At 54.0% G+C, this 23736-nt stretch overlaps 1 protein-coding gene across 5 annotated transcripts; it reads right to left on the bottom strand.

Annotated features, from left to right (window-relative positions):
• Positions 1-1914: 1914 nt before the first annotated feature.
• Positions 1915-23520, bottom strand: OCRL (OCRL inositol polyphosphate-5-phosphatase). 5 transcript variants are annotated; one of them, XM_054641256.2, is made up of 24 exons: positions 23361-23472; positions 23190-23269; positions 22654-22733; positions 21772-21810; positions 21224-21334; positions 21068-21151; positions 20637-20757; positions 20387-20548; positions 19398-19499; positions 18878-18992; positions 16972-17088; positions 16650-16840; positions 15527-15638; positions 13975-14084; positions 12909-13044; positions 11591-11701; positions 11119-11284; positions 10689-10924; positions 7260-7283; positions 4925-5044; positions 4613-4697; positions 4059-4186; positions 3388-3499; positions 1915-3285 (listed from the first exon to the last, which is right to left on the bottom strand). In XM_054641256.2, exons 1-24 carry the CDS (start codon positions 23391-23393, stop codon positions 3161-3163), a joined length of 2700 nt encoding a protein of 899 aa, XP_054497231.1. In that variant the 5' UTR covers positions 23394-23472; the 3' UTR covers positions 1915-3160. The 5 variants fall into 5 exon arrangements, with proteins under 5 accessions (XP_054497231.1, XP_054497232.1, XP_054497233.1 ...); XM_054641257.2 differs by having other exon boundaries at positions 21224-21331; XM_054641258.2 differs by lacking the exon at positions 7260-7283 and having other exon boundaries at positions 23361-23520.
• Between the last annotated feature and the right edge of the window lie 216 nt (positions 23521-23736).

Genomic DNA, 23736 nt, shown 5'->3' with positions numbered 1-23736 from the left:
CCAGCCGCGGGGCCCTGCGAGCCACTGCTGCCCCACCGCCAGCTGCCCCGAGAGACCCTGCCACCCCCAGCCGGCTTCACGGCCACCCCACGAGCTACTGCCAGTGCCCCCATGATGGTCTGGGCGGGTGGGCAAGGGTTGCCTGCCCACTGCCCAGTCCTGTCCTGGCCACCATGCCCAGTTTTCCAGACCCAGCAGCCTCCCAGAGCTGGAGTGGGGCAGGACATGGTGCCCCAGCCACAGCCCCCTCCAGCTACCCCCAGCTCCAGCTCTGGGATGTTGAGGGGTTATTGTTCCTCCACTGCCAGCCTACAGTGCTGCTGCTACTGGTTTGAACTGGGAGGGCTCTCCCCCTGCACTTCATATTGCCCCTCCATGCCCATGCTCTGCTTCCCCAGCTGCAGCAGCAGGTACCTTGCCCAAGAGATGTGGTGAGGTCCCTGACTGGGCACAGGCAGGACTAGCAGTGGGGGGCCCAGTAGACCCTTGGAGGAACTGCTGTGGCCATGGCAGCAAGGCAGCGATGTCCTACGTCCCCCAGGCATTGCCCAGCCCCAAGTGCTTGGGCTGCAGCCAGGGGTGGCACGGCTGAGCCCTGACCCCAGCCCTCCTGCACCAACCTGAAAGGAGGAGGCCAGGGAGGACCTCCTGGCTGGGCTGTGGCCAGCCTGGAAGGAGGAAAAGGCTTCTGGGCCGGGAGACCTAAGGAATCTCTGGCTCTTCCTGGCCTGGCTGGCTGCCCACAGGCAGGTGGGAGCTGCTGAGCTTGGCCGTGCTCCCTGTGCCTCGTGTGCCATGGCAGTGCCAGAGCTCCTGTACTGCAACAGGAGGTGGGGCAGAGTGGGCAGTGGGCACAGGGGCAGTGCTGGGGACATGGGCAAAGAGGCATGGGGCAGTCCTGTCCCACTTGCTGTGCAAGCAGGGCAAAGATGGGCTCTGCCAGGTCCCAGCTCACTGAGCAAGGAAAGAGGGATGCCAGGGGCACAGGGAGAGCGCTCAGCCGTCGTAGGAGCCCTACAGTCCTTGGGGACCTCTGGATGTCCCCAGGGGAGACAGGAGAGCTCACTGCCACCTAGGGCTGGCAAGGGATGTTCAGTGTGGCTGTGGGACAGCACCAGCTCCTCCAGCACCACCACCTGGGTACCACCCGCATCCCTCAGTGCCCATGTTCACGGCGGGCTGATGCATGAGTGAGAGCCCCAGAGCTGCACCCCCAACAGCCTCCAGGGTCCCCCACAAGGATCCCTGCAGCCTCATGAGGAGGAGGATGGGCAGGCCCAGGCTGTGTCCCATCCCCAGGGAGCATGAGAGCTTCCCTCTCGCTCCGGCATTTCCGCCGGCAGTGGCAGGAATGTGGTGGCCGCGGGAACAATGCCGGCACCTAGCACTGGTCACCTCGGTGACAGCACGGGAGCAGCTGCCAGGCACAGCCCTGCTCCCAAGGAGCCGGCAGGAAGCAGATGGAGATGACACCGGCCGCCATTTCCTGCAGCAGGACGTGCGGGCTTTCTCCACCACGCTGCCCTTGCTGGCCCAGCAGGGCCATGGGCACACAGGCATCACTGCTCTGGGCTGCCAAAGCTGTGTGCCACACACTGGCACCAGCACCCTCCTGCACCCGGCTGGACCCAGTGCCATCTCCATCCCGGTGGGGCACATGCCACCATCCACTGTGGGATGGGCACTGGGCTGCAGTGCCAGCACATCAGGGGTGCACCCAGGAGCCCAACCAGCAGGAACCAGCAGCATGGGACCTTCTGCCACTGTCTCCACCTGTGCCCAGCACACTCCTGAAGTGGCTGGGGGAGAGCCCAGCCCTCAGCTGTCCCCAGAGTGAGCCTGGAGCTCCAGGCAGGGCTCCATGACAGTGCAGAACTGCATGAGGAAAGGCAGGTGTGCCCTGCACAGCCCCCAGGCCTTGCACAACGAAGGTTTATTTGGAACGAACAGTTTCCCAATAAATTATGTAATTTAAAAATTTTAAGGATAAGAAAAAGGCAAAAGGGAGGGGAGCCTGCAGCAGCTCAGTCAGTGCATGGGGACCACAGGGCCACACGATACCCTGGGCTGAGCCCAGGCATCAGTGGGGGCTCTGTGACCACAACCTCCTCCCCTTGGCTTTGGCCTCCCTCACCTGAGGCCACATGGCCCCACAGGCCTTAGTGTTTCAGTGGGACAGACCACTCTTGCACCCTCAGTCACCAGCCCCAGGGCTGTCCCCTCAGACAGCTGTGTGTGACCCTTGCACAGCAGCCCCCGTGCACAGCCCCCACAGCTGCTCCTCTGGCCCCTGAGGAGCATTTGTGGCTCCTTTCACTCCCCCAAAACCCACACCCTCTGCTGGTGACCCAGCCTGTCCTACCCCCACACTGTAGGCTGGGCGAGAGGGACAGGGGTCCCATCCTGCTCCAAATGCACAGAACAGCCCAAGAGGAGCAGAGGGCAGCTCATGGCTCTATCTGACCCTGGTCACTGCAAGCCACCCACCATCCTGTGCCCTTGGGGGAAGCTGAGGCAGGGAAGGGAGAGGAAATTGAAGGCAGAGTGGGGAGTGCAGGGACAGACTTGTGTGCTGAGGCCCTGTGTCCTGGGAGGGAGGGAGGGGAGAGGGGGGAGGCCATGCTGAAGGGGAGAGGCCAAATGTCCAAACAACCTTCCTGGGTCAGCACGGTCCATAGCACAGTGATGGCATCAGGGCTGGCATGGCTGTGTGGCAGAGGGTGGCACATGTCCCACAGCAGTCTGGGGTGATGTACACACCAGCACACACACCTGGCACTGGAGGGACACAGTGTGCCACAGCCTCCAAGAGCACCAGCCATCCCCACCTTTCTCTACAGCAGCTCTTGGGAGATGGAGGTGACACAGAGAGAAGCGTGACCTGGGAACTGGTGATACTGCCACGGGACGATGGGTGCTGGCACAGTGCTCGGGTATCGACACATCCACCTGGCTCCCACGGGGAAGCCGGAGGCTCCAGAGGTGGATGGCAGTGCAATGAGCGTGCAGGTCCTCTGCAGCGTGGGGTATGGCGTGGCAAGGAGGGGGAACTGTCCCTTCCCACTGTAAACACAGCACTTGGAGAGCTTCGAGCCTTTACCCCTCGGAGCTGTCAGAGGCCCGGCTGGAGCGCGGGCCTGCCTTTGGCACACGGCACGAGTCACTCCTCGTCCCCGCTGAGCAGGAAGCTGTAGAGGAAGTTGATGGCACGCTGGCGGTCCTGCTGGGTCTGCCTGGCCATCAGGTTGGGCGGAGGGCGCAGGAGGAGGCTGGAGAACAGGGCAGCTGTGGAGGCAGGTAAAATCAGTCACTGGTGAGGAACGGAGACCTTGGGAGGCACAGGAAGAGGCTGGGATGGAGCGAGGGCCACAGAGGAACAACACTCACCGATCATGGTAGCACTGATGTTGTTGTCCTCTGAGTACTTGAGCAGCTCCCGCAGGAAGGACATTAGGTACCGAAACACGTTGCGGTGGCAGCTCGGCAGCTGAAGGATCACCTGCAAGGAAATGGTCTCAGGAAGCTCTTCCAGCTCCCACTGCTGCAGCCTGGGTATGTGTGGCACTCCAGGTTCCACAGCAACTTACCGATAGCTGGCAGCCCTAGATGGCACTTGTGGACTGCGGCTCCTGGTGACACTACTTCAAGGAAAGCTGTGTCACCAGGAAAAAATCCCCAGTGCCTTGTGGCTGCTTCCTGCTTGTTTTTAGTTGGATCCCAGCTCTCAATGCCTCAAAAATTCCCCATCTGCTCAGGGACATGCTTGACCTGGCCTGCTGCCCCACCAGCTGTTAAGAGCCATGCACAGCCCTCCATGAAGGACAGGAACTGTAGCTCTGAGCAGGTGCTCAAGCCCTCAGGACCAGGGGTGGCTTGGCCCCTCCCCGTTCCCCATGTGCTCAGGGTAAGACAGGGCTCACTTGGGGTCTCTCTGGAAGAGCTGTCCACTCTCCCAGAGCCACTGTCAGCCCCCAGGCAGGGAGCAGGGCCCAGGCAGGCCCAGAGGCATGGCACAGCCCACAGCAGCAGGAGCTGCCCTGAGCTGGCAGCAGACGCACCTGTCGGCACAGCCGGCTGCTGTGGGACCCCTCCAGGCATCGCTGGTACAGCTCATAGCAGATCACAGGCTCTGGCAGAGCCTCCAGGAAGATGAGGAGAGCTTCAGCCACAGAGTGATTACTGCCCGCTGGAGGGCTGGGAATCAAGGGTCATGCTGAGCAGAGAGAGCCCCTCCCTACCCAGATGCTCATCTCACAGGAGGACACACAAGTTTCCTGCCTGTCTAACCTCTCCTTCTCCTCCACTGTCCCCCATCCATAAAAAACCCTACACTGCATTTCCCACCCTCTGGCTGCACAGAAGCCCCCTGCTCCATTAGTTTCTTCTCCAGACCATGCTCTTCAGTACCCCAGCTCCTGCACTTGGCACAGCCCTGCAGAAGCTTCCAGAGCCCCCGGCTGCTTTGGCCAGCCCTGATTCAACTTTGAGAGAGGTTGTGGGGGGACCAAGGGGAGCCCATCCTTGCCAGGAACCCTGCCAGGTAAAGGTGACAGACAAGCTCTCCAGAGAGTGAACTCTCCCAGCAGAGTTGAGATCCATCACAGAAGGATACGGATTGTCTCGGGAATGCTGGTGTCCAGGCAGTCAATGATCTGCTCCAGCTCTTCCTGCATGCCTGGAGTCTGGAACAGGTCCTCCTGTCAAAAACAGCACAGGAATGGAGTAAGTTACCTTCCCCACAAAGGCACATGGTGACTCCCAGTGAATGGTGAACCCTGGGACACCCAGCCAGTGCTTTCAGCCCAGGGAAAAGCCTTGCCCTGTAAACAATAAACTGGAGCTGATCACCAGGTGTGTGTGAGGAACCAGGTCACCAGGAGAGCTCCAGTGTGGCACAGGCCCCCTCCCTCACCCTCCCTCTCACCTGGTGGAGGGCATGCTTGAATAGGTGGTCCACCAAGAGCCAGATCTCCTTTGGCACCTGCAGCGGCACCTCACTTGCTTCCTCACTGTCCAGGGAGCCCATCTGCAGGATGGATTTCTCCTGGAGAGAAAGCACACAAGGGCTCAGGGAAACCTCAGTCCCTTCTGCCTCACTCCCTTAGTCCCTGGTAGGGAAAGCTGAGACAGGGGAAGCAGCAGGACCCTGGGGTGCTCTAGCCCTGAATCACTTCCACAGCACCAGCCATTGCCCCACAGGTCCTGGCTCCTCTCCCTTCTGCTGCCCCATGGAACAACCTGCCCGGTCTCTCCAACAGCCCCAGCCCCCTCAGACCCCCAGGAGGTGGCTCTGGCTGCCCACGGTGCCCTGGCCCCATCCCAGCTCCCACCCTGCAGCCAACAGAGGCTGGGACCCAGCCAGTCCTTGTGCTGCGGGAGCTGCCACACTGGGGAGCCCAGCCCCGTCCCCACCGACCCCACCACCCCTTCCCTGCCTCCGGGTGCTCCAGCCACGGCTGCTCTCAGGGCTCTGCAACTGTCCTGACTCCTCAAGTTTCTTCCTTGATTTTCCCAAGGAGCGCTCTCACTGAGTAGAGGCCACCACTGTCACAGTTCCTGCTTACTCCTGTGGAGCAGCTGATGTGCTCCTGTGGCTCAGATGTCTCCATCATACCAAGCTTTAACCGGATCCACGTTCTTGGCTTGATTTTATTCTCACTTCATGATCGCTCACATTCCTGTGACCTCCAAGGAGGAAGCCATGCCCAGCACTCCCAAAGCACCCAGGAACCAGCAGCACAAGCAGGAACACAACCCCGCCACCAGCAGAGGAGTCCAAAAGCCACACAGAAAGCACCTCACACCAGCTGAGGCAAAACTGCCATGGCTGTCCCTGCAGCACACACAGCCACTGACAGCAGTCAGGGGCGGCTTCCCTGCTATGCCCAGAGACACACCAAGCTGACACAAGCCCTGGTGGCACGGGCAGTAGCCCCAGTTGCCACACAGCACAGTTCTGCCCTGCACAGCATCAGGTCTGACCCTGCCAGCAGATGAGGAGTCACGGCTGCACAGCTGCCTTGCTCAGCCACATGCACTGGCAAGATCGGGAAGCAGCATGTCAGGCAAGAGCATTACAGAATTCCTCTAAAAGGGAAAGGGGGAGAGCTGCAGACCCTTTCCCAGATCTGTGGACACTCTACCCGGTCTGAGGCTCTTCTACAGAAACCCCCTGTGTCAGGGCATCACTGGAGCCAAGAGCTGGAGCAGCCCTTTGCATGACTGGGGGAGCTGTGGAGACCCCCATACAGGAGATCCCAGGTGTTCAGAGAAGGCTCAAGGTGCCTCGGGCAGACGAGAAGGAAGAGGAGCAGGGGGAGGAGGCGGGCGCACGTTGGCCGGGCCCCGAGCGCCCTCTCCTGCCGCGTGTGAGGAAGAGAGGTACGCCACGTCCTTCCCACGGGAAGATGCTCCCAAAAATCAAAACTCCTCCCTTCTCCTCTGCCAGGAGGGAGTATGTGAGTTTCATGAAGTTAAACACCCGAGCTTGATCCCCTCTTGGAGAGGGAACATTCCTTCCCTCTCCTGTTGTGCTCTGCTACTGTGCTGACAGCCCAGAGAGGAACAACTCCCTCAGACTGGGAAGCCGGTGCAGAACCAGCCCGAACAAGTTACAAATGTCAGACCCAGCGCAGGGAGAGTTACTGAACACCCCCAGCATTTCCCACTTGCTCTCCCAAGGAAGTTTTCCTTGCTTGGCTCCAGCACCAAGCATGGGTGCCAAGGGAAGCAGTGATCCCACTCGGGCACTGTGGCCATCAGAGCCAGCAGTCTCAGCTCCCCTGCTTGAGGATGCACAGAAATATCCACCTCCTGCACAAGGCCCTCCCTCGGCCTCCACAGGGACACAACCAGATGGAAGGAACAAAAGACCTGAGTTTCCTCCTCCAGCCCTCTTCTCACAGGTCTGAGAGGATGCTGTGGTGAATCCCTCCTTATGGTCAGAGGTATGTCAAAGGCTGCCAATCTTTTTTGGGAATATCCAACATTGCTGTCAGGATCAAGAAAGTAATTTTTTTTTCCTCCCAAAGCGAATTTGATGAGCTTCAACATTGCAGTTGGGCTTGGCTCTGGGGTCACTCTATGCTTCTCCATGCTCTCATCCAGCCCACAGCTGTGCTAAGAAGCTTTGCTGGCAGCCATGTCCCCTCTGTGCTCCCCTCCCCTTCCCTCTGCCACAGAAAACAAGGGAAAAGCTCCCATTCTTTACAAACACACCACTGAGAAGCAGACTGCCACGCAGCAATTGCTCGTGTTACCTTTTCTAAGAAGCTGTCTTCTTCCTGAGAGCAGCAGGAAAGAGAGGAGAGGAAAAAGTGTGGTTAAGAGGGAGAAAGCACTCTCGGATCAACTCTTGTGATTAAGCAGAAGCCTAATTTGCATTACAAGAACCCACTGAACACCAGGTCCTTCACACATTTTGCTGACACGGCCAAAGTTAAACCTGTGGTGAGAGATTTGCCTGCCAATTAACAACAATCCTGCTCATATGATGCACAGCCTCATCAGGATTTCTGGAAAGCCCTCCAAGGGGCTTAGACAGCACTGTTCACTGGCCAACAGCTGGGCCATGGGCAGATGAGACGTGACCACCAAGAAGTTCCCTAGTCACAATCACTGTCCCTACGTTATTTCAGCCATCTTCCCTTGTGATCAGGCCAGAGATAAAACGTTCCCTGGGCTAAATCTGTGTTTCTGAGTGTGTGGCAGCTGTGGAGCTCACAGGGCCCCTAAGCAGCTTTCGGTACCGTCAGGGAAATGAGGGTTTGTGCTCAAACCCGGCTGCTGCTGCTGCAGCCTAAGAGCATTAGCATTGCACAGAGAGGAGTGTGCCAAGCCCTCCGGCAGCACAGCCAAGCCCTCAGCATCCCCAAACAGCCATCCCTGTAGAGCCAGGGCCGGCTGGACACTGCTCATAGGTTTGCAGGAAGAAACAGAAGCAGGCTGTCCATACAGAGTCTTGGCAGATTGACCTTTTGGGGTGGGAACTGCCCCAGCGCATTCCCAGGCTGAGCTGGGAGCAGCTGCAGCTCCCATGGCACAGGGACACCAGGAGGGAGGAGCATCTCAGGGTCCCCTGTGGCCTCTGCAGTGCCTGCTTCCTCTGGAGCCTCCCTGAGCCACAACAGACTGTCCTCTTCCTGAGAACAGCTTGCTTCGAACAGGAGCTGGCACAGGTTTCTCTCCTGAGGCACAGGGGGAGGGACAGTCACAGGCTTGGGAGGGCAGACGGCCACCTGCACTTTTTGTAACGGGTGAGTCATGTGCACCTCACCCCCCAACCTGAGCCTGGCTGCTCACCTCTCCACAGAATCACAGAGTGGTTTGGGTTGGGAGGGACCTTAAAGCTCATCTCATTCCACTCTTCTGTCATGGGCAGGGACATCTTCCACTATCCTCAGGTTGCTCCAAGCCCCTTCCAACCTGGCCTTGGACACTTCCAGGAATTGGGCAGCTCTGGGCAAAGAGTGCCAGGGCCTCCCCACCCTTCCAGGGAACAATTTCTCCCTAATGTTGAGCCTTCAGCACGATCTGTTCCACAAGACTCACCTGTTCCTCACAGGGGTTCTTCAAGAGGCTTTTTAAAACCCAAAACAGGATCCCAAGAAAAAACAGGATGAGACACTAATACTGAAATCCCAAAGGAGAGGTGCTCAAGTGACAGCAGCCATGTCACTGTCTCCCTCCTTGGAGAACCAGGAAAGCCATTCCCAGACAAACTCCCACCTGCATGGTGCTATCCCGCACCCACCTACCTCAGCCCCTCAGTGACTGGATCTCCAGACCTCTCTCCACTGAAATACACAGAAAAAGTCTAGCTAGGCTGAGGAAGATGTTTGGTCCAGTGAAGGATGAGCCCATGCAAGTGCAGAAGGTTCTTAATGCACACACACTGACAGCCTCACACAGCCTGAGCAGCACAAAAACTCAGGGAACTGCACCCAAATGCTCCAGCTTGCAGGGCAGGCAGCCCCAGTACCACTGACCCAGGCAGCAAGTGCTCAGCTTGGTCTGATTCCAAGGATTTCTCAGCTCACAGGTAAAATCAGAACCAAAAAACTTAAAATATGCCCCCATGCCCATAAGGAGAGCTGTCTCCCTGCTGCAGACACTGGAGCAGGTGCTCCTTGCTGACTGTTTTGCCTGCTTTATTTCTAGATGCTTCACTGAGTAGCAGGAGAAGGAAATCTATAGATGGAAGGAGAAGAAGCCTCAATGAACTCTTACAAATCTAACAGTGTGTTAGTGTCTGTGAGGGCAGAGCGAAGGGTCTGGGCCCAAATTCCTCTCTATCAAGCAAGAAGTTGGTGCTGAGCTGGAAAAAGCAGGTAGAAAAGCAACCAAGGCCAGTGAAATGTTCCAGACCCACTTCTAGAACAAGACTGACTATAACCAAATCCTCAGAAATCTGAGGAGCTGAAGCCTGGATCAGTTGCTTGACCTGAGGAGGCAAACACCGTATCTTGCCACCTGCATCCTGCCTAGCCTGATCAGTGTCAAAAAAGTCAAAAGATTAAAAAGTCAAAATTCTCATATAAAATGGACTTCTCTGTATATTGGACTTGTGAGAAAAGTAGATACCTACAATAAAAGATGGGAACTGAAAGAGGCAGGGAGAGGCACTGGACAACTGCTGAAGGGATAAGAAAATGTGGAAACAATGGGAGTGGAGGCTGGCAAATCTACAGAGGTGGAAAAGCAGCAGCTTGCTGGACAAAAAGCCCCTCATGTAAGGGTGAGACTGTGAGATAGGAGAGGAGAGGAAAGATATCACATGGCAGAGAGACTCAAATAATGGGGCTGAGCTTTCAGGTGGAGAGAAAGAAAGGACTCTCCTGCCTGAACAAGAATGGGGACATGAACTGGCACTCAGGAGCTGCTGCACCTCACTGGAACATGGCCAGGTAAGGCAGTAAGGAGAGATGAAGGAAACCAGCCTGGAAATCAGAATTACATCCCCAAAATGGGACAACCACAGAAACAGCTGAGAGTACCCAAAAAACAAGAGGTGACAAGGGCACCACTGCACCCTCTCTCATGCACACAATGAGCAGTGGGAGGAGGAAAATTGATGCTGGGGGCTGGCATAGGCTGGAGAGAGGAACAGTTTGCTGCACCACAGAGAGATCTCTCCCTGATGAACTATCTCTCACCCGAGGCATTATCTCTCACTGTGGTTGGTGTGGGAGGAAATGGCCAGAGAGGCTGTGACATTGCTCATCTGCTGAGCTGCGTCCTTCAGCACCCCACACCACACACTTTGGTCCTTCTGCTTCTGCTTGCTCCTTCCCCTGAGCAGTGGGAATGTATCCAGAAGGAAAAGGCCTCCAAGGCACTCATCACAGCAAAAGAAGCTCATATACCTTGGATGAGAGGACGCTAATCACATCTCTTATGACACTGCAGTGCCATCCAGCTGAGCCTGCCAGCACCAGTAACACCAACATGAGGTGCTGGGATCACTTTTTCATCCCATCAAACAATATTCAGAGCTCACTCAGTAAAAAGGCTGTCAAAACCATTGGCTGTGGTAGACAGGAAGAATAAAAGAGCACCTCAAGCTCTGTGAAGTCACTCATCTCAGAGCCAGCACAGACAGCCTAACCTGCAGGTACTGCTCCTGCTTTTGGGAGCAATCAGGAGGGAATCAGGCTTCTCTGGGTTAGAAGAGCCCCTTCAGAACTCACCAGGTCTATGAGTTTGGTGACTGGAACTTCTCGGATGGGTCGCTTCATCCGGCACAAGGCCTCAAGCGAAGTGCCAAAGCAGCTGGGCAGGTAGGTCCCACTGATGGTCAGAAAATAGTCCTTCCCTCGGTCCAGGTGCAGGACAAGAATATCCTCAATTTTATCCTCGCCAGAGTTCAGGAGGGTGACTGAGTCCTTGCTGACGTACACGTCCAGGGAGATCTCTGTGCTCTCATCTGCAACACACTGGAGCACTCAAGAACAGACAGACACTCTCCAAAAGGGATGATGGGGACAAACATACAGTGGAAGGGACAAAGGCCACAACAGCATAGACAGACAAGACTGATGGCAAGGAAGGTGGGACACAGGAAAGACAGGAAGGACTGTATGGAAATGGGATTGGGGGGGTCTACAGCACTACACTCACCTGGCTCCAGGTAACCTTCACAAGGCTCGGCCCGAAGCCATGGCTTGCAGTAGTGGTTGTCATTGAGCTTTGGGATGAAGGAGAAGTGACAGGTGACTTGCCCATTATTGGTAATCTGGAACTTCTGTTTCAGCAGCTGACGGAACTTCACGTTCTCGAACTCGAACTGTAGAGCAAAAAGAAATCGAGCGATATTAGTGGCCAGGATATGGCCCATGGCCAGCCCCCCCACAGACTCTGAAGTGGCCCCCTGAGGCTGAGAGGAGCCCACCTAATGCAGAATTCCTCGCAGAAGTCCTGCCAAAGAGCCAAGACAACATGTCCTCGCTAACCCAATTCCTGATCATAAGATAAAGGATAGAGTTCAATTTTCTATAATCCAGTTAATTGAAACAAGGTCTTTGAAAGAAGTTCTGGCACTTTGAAGGTTGTTGTGTTTGGGCAGGGACAGTGATCCCAGGTTCATCCTCACCTCTCTCCTGCTCAGCTCTAGCGAAGGAAGAAAGTCATTCTCCATCCTGTCCATTACACGAACAATGTCTTCAAACAGCTTCCGATACTTCTGCTCATCCACAACCTTCACCTGTGGGAGACAAAAAACACTCAAGGAAACTTCTGACTGGCTTTCACAGGAACTCTCTTGATCATGAGCTGCAGAAGTGAATTATTTATCTAAGCACTTGCTTCTGTAGCTGCAAGGCTCAGAGAGTTCACACACACGTGTGCAGTCCCAAGCTGTGTCTGCAACTTTACACAGATTTCACTGCTGCAGGTGTTACCAGGGTCTGTCTGGCCACTGGTCACACAACTGGGAGATCACTGGAGGCAACCTCTGTGAGACAACACTGGCATGCTGCAGCATTTCTCATGATTGTCCACAGGGAAAGGGGAAAGGCTTTTCTTTAAATAGACTCAGCCTATTCTACTCAGCGCAGGTGAGGCACACATGATATGCCATGTCTGGTTCTGGGCTCCCCAGTACAGGAGAGATATAAGGCCCCGGAGTGGGGCCAGCAAAAACTATGGAGATGCTAAAGTGCCTGGAGCGTCTCCCTTACACAGAAAGGCTGAGGGAGCTGGGGCTGTTCACCCTCAAGAGGACACACAGCTGAGAGGGGCTCTGTCTGTTCCTGACTGCAGGGAGGGCTCAGAGCAGGGCCCAGGCTCTGCTCTGTGGGGGCCAGCAATGGCACAAGAGGCATGGGAACATGAGGAAGAACTTCTTCACTGTGTGGGTGACAGAGCACTGAAATGGATTTCCCAGAGAGGCTGTGAAATCTCCCTCAGTGGAGAGAGTCCAGAACTGCCTGGACACAATCCTGTGCCGTGTGCTCTAGGATGGCCCTGCTGGAGCAGGGAGATGGGACCCAACAACCGACCATGGTCCCTTCCAACCTGACCCATTCTGTGACCTGAGCCACCCAGGGAGCAGGAGGTAGCAAAAATGGACATGAAGTGTCCTCATTGGCTGCGCCAAAAAACCTGAATTTGCTGTCACTCTCCACTGAAGACATCCAGGTGTGAACCAGATGACACATCCGACACAGCACAGTACAGCCAGGTCCAGGCTGCTGCTGTGTCTCCATGTGGAGCAGGGAACAGCAGGACTCATGCATTCCCATGCTGCCAGAGGCAGCACCCCCACAGCAGGCACACCTCAGTTGGGTTCATGTGTCCTCTTGCAACTCTTGCCTTAGCAGAGGTGCCCTGACTCTGTCACCGCCTCCCACAGTAATGCCTGGAATGCCTGGCAGCGCTGGGATCCTGCCCCAACAAACACACAAACCCACCCCGATGCGGAACAGGGCGCTGACAGGCTTGTGGTCACTGGTCTTGAGGTCCATGTGACTGCAGTACCGGAGCTGACTGACATCCCCTCCTCTCCAAAGGATCCGATCACACCACGCTGGCACACGACACTTACCACTACAAAGAAAAACAGGTTACCAGGGGAATCCAACAATCCTATCAAGCCATCCAAGCTGTTCCTCTTCCCAACAAGGCAGTTCTCTCCACCTGCATCATCACAGCAGTGATGGAATGAACTCCTATCACTTACCCCAACTTGAATTCTGTTATTTCTTCTGCTCTCTCCCCCTTTCCCAATACAGCGGATAAAATTCCCATCCTTTCCAGCACCAGAAAACAAAATAACCCTCAGTCAAGCCCACCACAGCCTGACCCCATGTGTGCTGTGACCCAAGCTGCATGACTTTCTTGTGCTGCCAGACTTTCTGCCGACAATCCAACCCATCGCTTATTGTCTCCACTCCAGAAAGTCTACTCAGTGACTAGTATTATGTTGTGAAGCCTGAATCCTGGGTTATCCTTCTTCAGATTAACTACTGTGGTGATTCATAAACATGGCAAGTCAAGTTCAATCACTACATTGTTTGGAAGTCCTTCTTGGGAGTTTCTCCCTTCGGAGCAGCCCCTGCAGCAGATGCAGCCATGTCTGTGGGAGGCACCAAGCAGGAACCACAGCTGCTATCACAGTGCAGCCACCCTGTGGGTGTGCAAGTCAGGGGACAGGGTGACTCAGAGAGCCTGTTTCCTTAGCTCTTCAATTCCTTTTTTATACTGTTTGCCTGTCCCTGGTAATAGAAAAAGGCCCCAGTGCAGGGTCACCTGAGCTCACACTTCACCTGCGTTCATCCAGTGGGATCAGCAGCTACAGAGGTTTAAGGGATGTGCCTGCTCAACGTACACAGGGGGCTGCTTATTGCAGAAAGCAGGAAAGAAACGAAGGCCAAACATAACACTGACAGGTATGCAGTTCTAAGAAGCAGGAAATCAAATTTTGTGAAAAATGTGTTTCATGTCATAGGCAAATACACCCAGTTGCAGCCAATGTACCTGGAGTCCCAGCGATCTGTTTTAGAGTCATATTTATACGTGGGGATGAATTTAATATCTCCCTCCATGAAATCTGCAAATGCTTTCTTCTGAGTGCGCTGAATATTCAGCTAAAGCAGAAAAAAAAAAGCTTTAAAAAGAAAAAAAAACAAACCCAACCAAACCCAAGAAACCCTCCCTTGCCACAGCAGTGTTAGAGAGCAGATCTACAGGCAGAGAAAGCGTGGCCTGTGGCCATTCTGTGGGATTCACAGACAACCCCAAACTGCCTCTCAGACCTCACACCTTTAACACACAAGTGGAAAGTTTTCCAAACAGACCGAGTACAAATGAGCATCGTACTGCTCACCAGACCATGCAGGCAGCTTCAAGCAAGAGTTAAGGGAAATATTAATTACTAAATGCTTTCATCAGTTTTCAGGCTTAGGATTGTCATCATTAATTGTTCCCCACCAATCATTTTAGCAAGAGCCTCCAGGATTGCACTTGCCTGACAACCTGGCACCACCCTCCTTTGCTCCTTTCCTCTTCTGGATGTTTTCCTCAGTAAGACCTAAGCTACAGCTGTTTCCTGAACAAAGCTCTGTAGCACAGCAAAAATGAGCTACAGAGGACAACCAACCAAATTTATTGTTAAACTGTGTCAGAGGTGACATTGCACCACTGCTGTTCATGTTTCCCAGGTGCAACCCTTCACCTGAAAGGAACCTGCCACCAGCTTCTGTGTGCTGCAGGGAAGTGCCGAGCAGGGAAGGCGACAGCACAGAATTCAGGTCAAACTGGCTGAGCAGATTTGGACTCCAAATCAATACCTCTTTCACAACACTGATCGCAGCAGCTTTTGTTGCTGTTACAAATGCTTGTGTTCAGCTTGTAGAGGGAACTCCTGCACTGAGACATAGACTCACTTACACAGTGACTGCCTGAGTTACCCAGTTACCCCAATATGGACAATTTGGTTTTGTTAGGGGGATGTTGCAACCAGCACACTCAGAGCTCTGTCAGGGTCCAGTGTCGATGTCTGTGTCCAGACACTTATTGCAGTGTGCAATGGAATTACATAGGTTGGAAAAGTCCTCCAAAACCATTGACTCGAATGGTTCCTCCAGCACTGTCAAGGCCCCAACTAACCTATGTCCCCACGTGCCACCTCTACATGTCTGTTAAATCCCTCCAGGAATGGGGACATCACTGCCCTGGGCAGTCTGTGCCATGGCTGGACAGCATTTTCCATTAAAAAATTTTGCCTAATATCCAACCCGAACCTCTCCTGGCACAACTTGAGGCCATTTCCTCTTGTCCTCCCAGCTGTTACCTGGGAGAAGAGACCAACCCTGACCTGGCTGCACCGTCCTCTCAGGGAGTTGTAGAGAGCAAGAAGATCCCCCTGAGCCTTCTTTTTTCCAGGCTGAGTTCCTCCAGCTACTCCTCATCAGATCTGTGCTCCAGCCCCATCCCCAGCTCCGTGTCTGCCAGCTCCTCCCTAGCAGAGGCACCTCCCAAACCAAGATGACTTCCCAGGGATGGGGTGAATGTGAGCGAGTTCACTCACCTGGTCATAAGTCAGCAGTTTCTGAAGTTCATTCTTGCTGATGAGATTCTTCACTTCACTGGCATCCAGCAGACACAGCCTGTAGTTCAGGTCTCCCAGCCAGATAACAACGCTGCAAACAAAGATACACAAACGATCATGGAATGGTCTGATTTGGTAATGAGCTTAAGCCTTATCTTGTACCAGCTGGGGAGGGACACCTTCCACTCTCCCAGGTTGATCCAAGAGAACAGCACTGACTCTAATGAAGCAAGACCAGTGTTCACACAAAGTCCAGCTGGTGTTGAGGCTCTTCTCATATTAAGAAGAGAGCCATGGTGGAGCTCATTAAGCAGAGTCAGCTGGTCAGCCAGTGGGACAGGTGAGGCATCTGCAGGGTTATCCCTCATGTACACCCTGCTTTTACCTGTTGGCTTTTCACTGCCTTTCCTTCAACCAGAGCGGGCCACTGCTGCACCACCTACTGAGCCAAGACCGCCTGACGCTGAATTAGCGGGAGCAGAATTAGGTTCCTGAAGGTTACAACCTTTTGGACATTGTTTCCCATCCCTGCCATCAGCCATACCTCAGCAGCACCTGCTCCCACCCCAGTCTTCTCCAGGCTTCCAAACAGGCCTACAGCCTTCTTGCTGTCAGCAGCTAAAGAAGCACTCATGGGATGCACTCTTTACTCCATAAAGGTTTCCTTTAAAGATTAAAATTTAAACCCCTTGCTAGTACTAAAGCTCTTCCTGTTTATAGTCAAACCTCAACATTTCCATTAGTAGATTATCAAGGATAATCTAATATTGCAAGGTTTTTTTCTGTACTAATCCACTCTACATTTTTGGTTTTTAAATGGTTTAAGTATTAATTACAGAAATACCAACCATTTGTATTCTGTTTAGGCCTGCTGAAAAGGAAGTTATACACAAACACAAGGAGAGGGACACTGGGCACAGGTGCATAAGGCACTGCAACAAGGAGGTGACCAGTTTGTCTGCAGGAACTGCAGCACATCACAGCCCTTAGGATTTCAAATTATTTTATTAAGCCAAATTATTTATCTGCATGAAACCTCCTGTTGCTGCAGTTCTGACTTGACTTGGATTACTCAACACCACTGCCAAAGGGTGCAACTCACTCATGCTTCATGATGTTGAGCTCAGACAGACAGTCTGAGGTGGAGATCAGGAAGCTCATCCGGGCACAGATGTCCTTGTAGTCCTGGTTTCGACGCTCAAAGTCCTCCACATGGGCAGCCAGGTGGGAGTTGACGACACAGAACGTGGTGTTGTAGAACATGAACCTGATGGCCACACCACCCTTGTTGCCCTAGGGACAGGAGGGACCAGTGGGGAGTGGGTGACAGGTGAGAGGATTGGGATGGCACAGGTGAACCAAACCAGACTGTGCCACTTCTTGCATGGATACAAGGAAGCAACAAGCTGGCCTTGGTGACTCACCATCTTTCCCATGACTCCTGTGCCCACAGACTCTGTCACAATCTCTTTGATATTGCTCAGATGATCCTTCTTAGCAAATATGAGCAACATCATCCCAACCAGGCGGACCATTTGCACCTGCAAAAATAAACGGGATCCTGAATTCCCAGAGAGGCAGCGGGAATGCAGTTCTGATCTGCTCTGCCTGATGCTCTGCTGCTCTGGCTCTCCCTGTTCCTCATGTTCTCTACTCAATCCCTAATTGCAACAACAGAACCCAAAGAGTCTCCTGTCCTGAACAGCAAGGTTCTTGGGGTCCATCTGTCTCCGCCCAGGAGCTGTCAGCGGTGCTGAGCCCACTGCATTCCCTACTCTGGTCCCTCCCTACAACAGGGTGGACAAAGAGAAACTGAATAAATGTCCAGCAAGTTTGTGACTCGGGTCTCAGCCCTTGCCGTGCTCTAGCCAGCACAAGCAGAGTGCTCCAGCCAGGCCCAGGGCTGGGGCTGTCCTGAGGCTGCAGATGCAGTGGGAGTCAGAGCCCACCTTGGCTTACTGCGGACTCCAGTGCAGAGGGGAATGGACAGAGATGTTCCTATTTCCCTGAGGCAGACGTGCCTGATGCACGGGATAGCAAAAGGTATCTCTGAGCTACATAGACTGACTCATTCTCAGGAAATACTTGTTCCCTAAAGCCAAGGGCCTCTCTGGATCTGAGCAGTTACCTGCTCCCACAGAGCTCAGCCCACAGAGGCTAACACTGTGCTCATGTGCCCTGTCCCAGTGGGGATCTCAGGTCTGCTGCTGATCTTTTACATGTGCTAAGCCAACACTGTCCAGTCTGTGACCTTCCTGCACCTCCAAAACAGTGGTATCATCCCTGTGAAACAGTGACATCACCACTCTGAAACAATGACAAGGCCTCACCTGCTTGAGCACAGTCTGCATGCTCACCTCTATGCACAGAAACATTCACATGTGTTGGGATTAAGTCTATGGAGTGAGGAAAGAAGCTGAGAGCAGAGAATTTGGCTGCAAGGGCCCAGAAGATGGTGTGCTCTGCAGGAGCAGAATTTGCAGGTGACCACAAGTCTTATCTACAGCTTCAGCCACCTCCACCTCCTGCAGCCCTATCCTGCACTCTCCCCTTCACTACGGTAGGAGAAATTCACCCAAAACTAAAGTGAAGCAAAGGGAGAAGAGGGAGCAGGAGCCTCTGCGGTTCAGGCCCTGACTCCTGGCTTCCCTTGATAGGTCTCAGTTCAGCAAGATACTCTATTCCCTGTTTCATTTCCTGTAACATCTGCTCAGAGCAAGCAGTATGGGGTGTGACAGCAAACACATAGGCTAAGGAAGAAAGGGAAACCCATTAATGTATTCAGGACTGGTCCCTGCAGCATAAAAGTTTGTCATAGCAGAGATAAAACCAGTGTCCTGCTCTAAACCAGCCAGAACAAAGTCCTGCTGCCACAGCTGAAGCAATTCTGACTCAAGGCAGCAGCACCCAGAAGATTGCACTTCATAAATCATCCTATTCCTTCAGAGAAAATCTATTAATTTAATTTACCAGCTCAGGACACACCTGGCTTCTATAGTACAGGATGAGAAGGTAATATAGAGAGAGAATTTGAACCTGCTGCTTCCCTTACAACTACCTCCTATTTGATAAAGGTATTGTGGTCCCCACCTTTATAAATTTCTACTTCAAAGGACAATATTTCCTACAACTGTAGTGCAGAAACAGACTCTCCAGATTTAACTTGACACATTTGACAGATGCCCAGGTATGCACATGCCCAGTATCACACTTGGTTTCTCCAAGCCTTGCTCCTTGGACAGGGAGGAAAAGGGAAGCCCTTTTCCTTTTTCCTTCCTTCCCATCATGCCAGCTCCATGACAAGCCCCCATGCCACTGAGCAGAACTCACTTTCTTGTATTTGGCCTTAGGGTGCAGGGACCTCTCCACAGCAGACAGCCACTCCTGTTCCTTCGTAGAATCAAGGTAGAAAAAGGCCTCCGTGCTGAGGTCCAGCTCCTGGAACCTGGAAACCCAAGAGCTTAGCACCTCCAGCCTTCCTGCAAATCCTCCTCTACCTACAGAAATGTGAAACCTCCAACAACAGCCCTTGGAAGAACAGCTCTTTATGGCCACTTGCTAAATAAAGCAGTAGAATTTCCCCATGTGCCTTTGAGATCCTACCCCAAGTCCCCAGCAACCCTTTCCCTGAGAAACACCATTTTAGACAGAGGACAATGAGTGAGCTCTGCAGATACCTCCAGGAAAATCTACTGTCATGCTAGCTTTGTTCAACTTGATCCTCTGCCTCATCCAATGGCTTTTTGCCCTCAGACAGCCCCTGTGTGACACAGCTCAGCTCTGTGCAGCCTCTGAGAGCACGACACGAACCTAAACCCTACCCAGCCCTCCTGGATCCCCAACTGCTCACCCGATGCAGTAGAAGTCTGGAGGCTCCATGTCATACACCAGCCATGGGTTCAAGAAGCTGTCAGGAGACTGCCCATTCACATTCCATGTACCCACAAAGAACCTACAACACAAAGGCAGCTCAGCTGTTAGAAAACACAATGAAAACCACAGCAGCACAGCAGTGTTCTGGCTGGAAGAATGCACTATATGAGCTGTCCCTGCATGGAGCAATGACTGCCATGGGGGAACTGAAAGTCACAGAATCATTGAGGTTGGAAAAGACCTCCAGGATCATTGAGTCCAAGCTGTGCCCAATGCCCACCTTGTCACCCAGCCCAGAGCTCTGAGTGCCATGTCCAGGCATTCCTTGCACACCTCCAGAGATGGGGACTCCACCACTTCCCTGGGCAGCCCCTTCCAATGCCTGACCACCCTTTCCATGAAGAAATTCCTCCTGGTGTCCAACCTGAACCTTTCCTGCTGCAGTCTGAGGCCATTTCCTCTTGTACTCTCCCTTGCTCCCTGGGAGCAGAGCCCAACCCCTTTGGCTGCCCCCTCCTGTCAGGGAGTTGGGGAGAGCCAGAAAGTCCCCCTGAGCCTCCTCTTCTCGAGGCTGAGGCTTCTCTGCTCCCTCAGCTGCTCCTCAAAAATTCTCCCAGGCTTGGCTCCCTCCCAGTGACATTCCTCTCAGAGTCAGGCATTCCACCAGCAAACACCTGGCTCTTTTAACATCACGTCACGAGGGGCAATACCACAACACTATGGTGGGACATCTGTCTTCACTCTTTCTGCCCATCTGCTCCAGCCTTACCAAGGCTCAGGAGATCTGACATACACAGAGATAACACAAAAGCAGCAGCTGCCCCATGGACACGAGACTTTTGGTTGTACCATCCTCACTGGCCACCTGAGCTGCAACCCACCACCAGCTGCCAGGGTCCAATCCTGGGTGAGATTCAAGCTCAAAGGAGAGATCCCACAGCTCTGTCCTTCCCTCCCAGCTCTCACCTGAAGTTGTGCAGGTTGATGTAGGCCTTCTCCCTCTTGGCCAGCACATGTTTGATGAGTCCCTCTCTCTGCCCCGAATGTGTGCTGGGCAAAAAGATCTTGCGCATGGTGTTTGTCACCTTGGGCTGGTCTCTGGATGCGCCTTCTCTCTCTCGGTGAAATCTAGGAAGGAAGCAAGAGCAGCACTAGAACTAGTTCTGCTGTCTAGGAAGAAAAGTAAAAAAGGGAACAGATCCCCTACATTACTTACTGCTTATTCTGAGGGACAGGAGGAGGTGGGGGTTCCCGTCGAGATCCCGTCTGGTGGTTCTGCATGTTCCTTTTCTCTTCTAGGCTCAGGGTGTTGAAGTCATCCTCAAACCCCAGAGCTCCTGTAATGAAAAATCCAAGAAAAACACCCTGAGAAACAACCTGAAAGAGCTCAGATCAAGAAGGAAAAAATGTAACTTCACAGAAAGCAAAAAACCAAATGACAGTAGGAATACATCAAATATGTTACCCTGGAAATGGGAGAAAGGGGCACTTAACCACAAGGGAAGGCAGGAAGGAGCTTAACATGCACAAACCAAGGGTGAAAATAGCACACAGGAAGGAATTAACAGACAAGGAGGTGTGGCCAGACCCAGCTCCTACCCTGGGCACCCCAGCACTGCACAGGCCCCGCAGCAAAGCCAACTGTACCTGGAGATAGACCTGTGAGGCTCTTCTCCACCTGATGCCAAATGGCTGAGTCCTTAGGTTCAGGAAGAGATGCTTTCAGGTGGGCTGGAAAAAAACCCATCCCTGTCAGAAACTGCTGGCAGAGAATTTCACAAGCACAGGGGCAACTCTGCTCACCTTCCTGTATGCTCTGCACTTCTGACAGGAATCCCAAGCAGCGCTCCTCATCAGGGATCTCGAAGAGCCGCTCCGGTGCCTCCTCACCCTGGATCCTGACCTTGCAGCCTGCTTCAAACACACTCACTGAATCAGCCCAGGCTGCCTCAGAGTCCCCAGGCTTCCCACCCAGCTTCCAGGTGTTGTTTGTGATGGAAATCTGCACCTAAGTTATCCTCCCTGCGCTTCTGAGGTCTCCCCACCCTGCTTGGGGTATCCCCAGCACATTCTCCTGTCTTTAGGAATCGTCCCTACTGCAATTTTGCAGAGAAGAGCTCTAAAAGCAGGAAGAAAAATTGCAGACATTTTGACCATTTGCATTTCAAACCTTGTCTGTCATGGCAACTGAGTGTCATGACACAGCCAGATGACAATATCAGAGGGAAAACCATCGCTGTTTGAGCAGAGGACAAACACTGAGCCTGGGGGAAGACTGGAAGGCAAAACAAGCACCAGTGGCTGTTCCCTAACAGGAGCTTTAGCTACACCACTGCCCTTATGAAACTTACTGTTTGTAGCTATATCAATCAGCAGAGTTTCTTCTGCCTCTAGAAAAGAGAAAGCCAGGATCAGTAGAGCTTACGCTGGATGCTGCAGTAATTGAGGACTCATATAATTACACTACCAGTCATGAGAGAGTCCTGACAGGAACAAAGAGCTCTAATTTACATCTGTACATTCCTAACGGTTCTGGCTGAGAGAACCTGGACAGTCACCTCCCAACAAGTGTCCCAGGGAGATTCCCACCACACAGTTCTCATACACCTGGATGGTTTTTCACCATCAGTGCAGGTACTTTGGGAAAGACCAACTTGACAAGGAACTTCAGAGCTTCTCTACAGAGCAAGACCAAGGGCAGAACATCCCTGAGCTGCACACAAGGGAATGAGCAAATTCAGAAAAACGGACTTGTACTCCTCACAAGGATTTGCCCCAGGGTCACTTGTTGCTATTTAAGTTCTTCCAAGAAAAGGCCTAAAGCCCTTCCTCATCCAATAGGTGGGATGCTGAGAGCTTGCTAGACCTTAGGAAGTTTAGATGTAAACATGCAGGAAAAGGCAACAGCTCCCGACTCTTGGCATAGCAGAGAACTCTGAGAGACAGACACCAAATTCCAGACCCTGAAACCAGGTTCTGCATGTGTTGGCTCTGTGTGATGCCAAGCCCAACACGCACTGGAGCCAGCCAAGTTCTTCACAAGTGCATGCTGACATGGAATGACAACCTGCTTGGATGAGGAACAAGGGGATGCCATAAAATGTGACTTGCTGTTTCACAAGGAAAGGATTCAATATGCTGTGGCTCAGGAGACAGGTCAGGAAACACCATTAATTTTAAGGTTTGTGGATGAACAGCAGGGGATTCTCAACCTTCCCCCCAGCAGCCAATACCTTGCACACATTTAAAACGGCTATTGATGGGAATATAATCCGGATCAGAGTTTTCTTTCTCCTGGGAGCGAATAACGACCCTGCAGACAGAAGGAAGGCTTATAAAAACCTGGCAGCAACGCACACAAACGGGAGCTGTGTGTACAGAGACAGTGTTTGATTTTTATCGTTAAACTTCTGGGGCAGGAGGAGGAAAAAGGCAACGAAGGTGAGACCGTGCAGGACGCGGATACCCCGTGGGAGAAGTAAGAGCTGTTGAACTCTCCCTGCCACGGGGCAGGTCCAACACCGGGATGGCAGCGGCTCTGCTTGCCGGAGGAGGACCGGGGAGTCTCCTCCGCAGCGCCGGTCTCGCGGGTCCCCGCCCGCAGGGTGAGGGGAGCCCGCCGGGGGAGCACGCAGGGATCCCGAGAGTCACGTCGGCTGTGGCCACTCGGCGAAGAACGGAGCCGTGCACGGGCACGGCGCGTCCCGCCCCGGCCCCGCCGCGGCGGCACCGACCGAGGCGAGCCGGGCCCCGCCACGCTCGCACTCACCCGTAGCGGCCGGCCCGCCGCTCCAGGCCGAGCACGCACGGCTCCCGCCGCCCGGCCCGCACCTCCGTGCCAGCAACGCTCTGCGCCGCAGTTAAGAAAACCTCCGGTCACCGGCCTGCCCCGCCCCACCGCTGCCCCCCGCCCGCCCAGCCCCTCGCGCACGGTGGATACGAGCAGGCCACAGCCCGCGGCGCGCGCCTCCATGGCGGCGCTCGGTCTCCCGGCGACCCCGCGCTGGGCACGGGCGCGGAGCAGAGCGGCGCCCGCCGCCGCGCCCCCTGCTGGCGGGAGGACCCCACCGCCCTTGCCCGCGACGTACACCGACTGCGCGGCAGGAACCAAGAGTGCACCGGGGGCGGGGGACCTGTGGATCTGCCGGGTTCCCCTGAATGTCCGGCACCTCGCTTCCCACCGCGCGGCGGGAAATGGACCAGCCGGGACCGGTGCTCGTCCCGGTATTGCCCCAAACCGGGAGGAGCGCTCGACCCCGCCTCTTTCCTCCCGCCCCCGGCGTTGATTGGCTGCGAGAGCTGCTGATTTACATGTG

Source organism: Agelaius phoeniceus, chromosome 14 (genome assembly GCF_051311805.1).
Source record: "Agelaius phoeniceus isolate bAgePho1 chromosome 14, bAgePho1.hap1, whole genome shotgun sequence".
Lineage (NCBI taxonomy): Eukaryota > Metazoa > Chordata > Aves > Passeriformes > Icteridae > Agelaius > Agelaius phoeniceus.
This window is presented reverse-complemented; position numbering and strand designations above follow the sequence as displayed.